The sequence below is a fragment of the Bombina bombina genome, chromosome 7 (genome assembly GCF_027579735.1).
Source record: "Bombina bombina isolate aBomBom1 chromosome 7, aBomBom1.pri, whole genome shotgun sequence".
NCBI lineage: Eukaryota > Metazoa > Chordata > Amphibia > Anura > Bombinatoridae > Bombina > Bombina bombina.
In genome coordinates, this window is record NC_069505.1 from 288,713,632 (window position 1) to 288,717,680 (window position 4,049).

At 38.1% G+C, this 4,049-nt stretch overlaps 1 protein-coding gene across 1 annotated transcript; it reads right to left on the reverse strand.

Annotated features, from left to right (window-relative positions):
• Positions 1-613: 613 nt before the first annotated feature.
• On the reverse strand, positions 614-2,556 carry LOC128636341 (jerky protein homolog). Its single transcript, XM_053689369.1, is given in 3 exon segments — positions 614-681; positions 779-2,399; positions 2,401-2,556. Coding segments are annotated over 3 exon segments (1,845 nt in total).
• Between the last annotated feature and the right edge of the window lie 1,493 nt (positions 2,557-4,049).

A 4,049-nucleotide genomic window follows, 5' to 3' on the forward strand; every position in this document is an offset into this window, starting at 1 on the left:
AGGTATAATTTCATTAAATACAGAAGAAAAAAAGGAGAATTGACTCCCGTAGAGAGGGAGAATCACTCAGAAGTACCCACCCCTACACAGGGCAATCCAGTATACCCTTATCTGGCACATACCTAGAGGAAAATAATTAGTTAAATCAGGACAATACTAGCGATATGCAACACAGTCTAATTGTATTCCTACTAATAACACTAAGTCACAAGCAATAAAAGTCACTTCAAGTCCACAGGACTACATTAGAAGGGTACCCTTAATTTATCTGGGAGCTCCCTGTCTGTTATGCTCCAGAGTTAAGTGATTCATTCAATTTCCCTCCGTATCCCAATACAGTACAACTCCAAAAATCCGGACTGCTTGGGGATTTGTCCAGTCTGTATTTTTGGATTTTCCGGATTCTCAGACATCAATGCTAAAATACAGTACCTTGTAAATAATAAAGGAGATGTGTTAATTTTTTTTAATTTTTTTAATGCAGTAACTAAATAATGAACAGATTGCCTAGAATAGAGTACAGTACTGTACACATGCATATGTACATTCCTTTCTGTTACAGGTATTTCTTCGGTACATGCTGAACTGCTTGTTCACCGAATGCTAACACCTGCTACACCTGGTGATCCGCTTGTGAACTGAGCTTCTGCGATGCAGGATGGCTATTAGCAGATGTTTCCTCTGTTTTAAAAGATAAAAATAGATGTTTTTTTAGTAAATACTGCACTGTGTAAGGCGTTTCATTTTTACAGTATTAAAATAAAGTACAGTACTGTACCTGCATATGACATGTTTTCTTCTTCCTGCTGTGCAAGGTGATCTGTTTGTGGATTGAGTGTTGTGAGTGTTTGCTGCTGCAGTTGATTGGTAGTTTGGATGGCAGATGCTTCTGTTGTTTTCTGTAAATATCTTCGTATGTCACATTGTCTGCGACTTTGTAATTTCTTTGTGATAAAATTATTTTGCACCATGTGCACTTGCATGACGTCTTGGAGTGTAAAGCTATGGTTTTGTTCGACAAATTTCACAATGGTTTCCATGCATTTTTCAGCAGTAGCCCAAGATACCTTTTCAGTTTCAAGTCTGTCATCTTCTTCATCAGATTTTTCAGAAGTGTGCTCCTCTGTCTGATCTGGATTTGTGATGCTGTCAATGATTTCTTGATCAGTAAAAGTGGCTGCAATCTCAACATCATCTTCAATGCATATCCACTCTTCTAGGTCCTCTTCATTAAGTTTGCATAGAGGGTTGTCTTCCTGGGCTAATTTGACAGATTGCATGAGTTCATTCACTTCAGATGCTCTCTGCTCTACAAGGAACACTTCAATATCTTCATTTTCCTCACACTCTAGCTCTCCATGCATCACATTTGGCCATAACTTTCGCCAAGCTCTTAAAAGAGTTACAGGCTTGACTGTGTTCCATGCAGTTACAAGAGAAAACACTGCATCTTTTATTGTAAAGCTACGTTGAAATTCTATAGAATCAACATCCTTGTTTAACATTTTCATCATAAAGTCATTTTTATAATGGCATTTGAAGTTCCTAATGACTCCTTGGTCCATGGGCTGAATTAGTGATGTAACATTTGGTGGCAAGTAAGATGCAAAAATATTTCCACAATCAGACACTAATTTTGATTCATGGGGGTGAGCCCTACAGTTGTCAAGAAGCAGCAAGCACTTTGTGTTAGCAGGTTTTCCCAAATTTGTTAGGTTCTGGCGGACTGATGGAATAAAATCATTAACAAACCAATCTTGAAAAATGTCTTTGTCCATCCAAGCATTTTTTTGAGCTTTATAAGTCACAGGGAGGTGCAAAACTCCTTTAAATGCCCGTGGGCGCTTATATTTGCCAATCACCAGAAGCTTGATTTTATGCTGTCCAGAAGCATTAGCACAGGTGAGGACAGTAAGTCTTTCTTTATTCATCTTAAAACCTTTAGCATTTCGTTCTTGGTTTCCAGCCAGAGTTTTAGTGGGCAGACATTTCCAGAAAACACCTGTTTCATCTGCATTGTAAATTTGATCAGGTGTGAGATCATAGTCAATGACAATTTTTTCAAATGTTGCACTATAATCTGCTGCAGCATGTATATCAGCTGACTGCCTTTCTCCAACAACATTTAGCTGTCTAATACCATGACGCATTTTAAAATTCCTAAGCCACCCACTGCTAAAGTTACATTCAGAATCAATGTTCATTTGCTCCTTAAAAGATTTTGCTTTGGTGATAAGCATTGGCCCAGAAATTGCCATACCTTCTGATCGTTTAATCAAAAACCATTCATGCAAAACCTTATCAAGATTTTCAAACTTTGGCTTATGTAAACTTTTTCTTTCTGCAATTTTGTTGTAAGGCTCAGATGAGGCTGTAAACTGTAGAATTTTATTTTTGGCATTTTTTTATATCATAAATGGTAGACTTTCCAATGTCATATGTTTCCATTAGAACAGAAACACTAACCCCTGATTCAAGTTTTTTGATGATTTCAAGTTTGTCACTCAATTTTAGAGTGTTTCTCCTACGCTTCTGTTTATCCACTTTAGGAGACATTGGTGGTACAGTACTGTATACCGGTACTGTGCAGTGTAAAGATGCTAAATACCTGCACAGATACCGGTCATGTAGTTGTGGAGCTCAGATTTCACTTTTTGCCGCACCCGCACTGAAATTTGCATGCGCTTTGAGAAACCAACACCCGGAAGTTGTGATCGCGCCGGAGTCCGGATTCTCGGGTTGTCCGGATTTCCGGGGTCTGGATTTTTGGAGTTGTACTGTACCACTTTTTACTTATGCATAAGTAAGAATGGCCCTTTAAAGACCTTTAATGATGAGTTAATTATGCAAAATAAAGCTTAGTCCAGCAAGTAACGCCTCTGTCAGTGTGGTTAGTAAAGCAAAGCAGCTCAGTCCTTAAGCATAACCCTTCAGTAAAATACCATAACTGCAATACATACTCCCCAGATCCAGGTGTTTCAGTGGTTCTCTGGTCCGCAAAGAAGCAACGAATCTCTCAGCGTAGTAAGTAAAGCAATGTCTGCCGTGATGTCACACTTTAGACCCAGCTATAGCAAAGATGGTAGGGAGGGACAAGACCTAGTACAACAGCTAGAAGGGCCCCAAATGTAAAAGTTAGACTGGTAAGCAGTCTATATAAGGATGAAAAAGATGAAATGTGGCTATCAAAATATAAAAACCAAGAGGGAAATTTTAAGTGTAGAAAATGCTCTGTTTGTGACAATATGCTAAGAGGTAGAACATTCTATGATAATGAAGGTAAACAGCATAGAATTAAGGGCCACATAACGTGTAGAACAGAGGGAGTGGTGTATATGCTCCAATGTAATTGTCCCAGTGTTTAGGTAGGAAAAACTTACCGTGAACTCAAGGAACGTAAAAAAGAACATAAACGGTACATTAAAAATAATTGTATTTAATAAGGCAGTGTAGCTAGGCATTTCTTCTTAAACCATGATAGTAATGAGGAGGAGTTACAATTTAGAGGTCTAGAATTGGTTGATTTAGGGGATAGAAAATGCAACCTTGACAAAATCCTCCTTCAAAAGGAATGCAAATGGATCTTTAATTTGGGATTCCTTAAACCTAGAAGTTTGAATGAGGAGCTAAATTTTGCACCGTTTCTGGGCTAATGTGTATATCCCTCAAGAAATTTCTCTTTAAGTATTTGAAAGTGAATATGTAAATCGTATATATGAAACATAGTGCCAATAAGTCTTGGAAGATAATTAAAATGTAAGTATATCAAATGTCCAATTTCTATGTCAATATTAGCTAAAATGTTTCAAATATCTATCAGCAATAGCCACAATTTTGAGACACAAGCAATTTTAGGAGTAAATATAAGTTTTCGATCAAGTCGAACGAAGCCCCGTACTGTGTTGGGGTGAAACGCGCATAGCAGACAGATGCTCAATTGCTCCACAGGATGCACCACAATACCTGTAAAAGCCTCAACCTGACTACGGTAAAAGGTGATACTAAAAACCGGAACAGCGATGTGGCACCAGGGACCCCAAGTAAGTCTG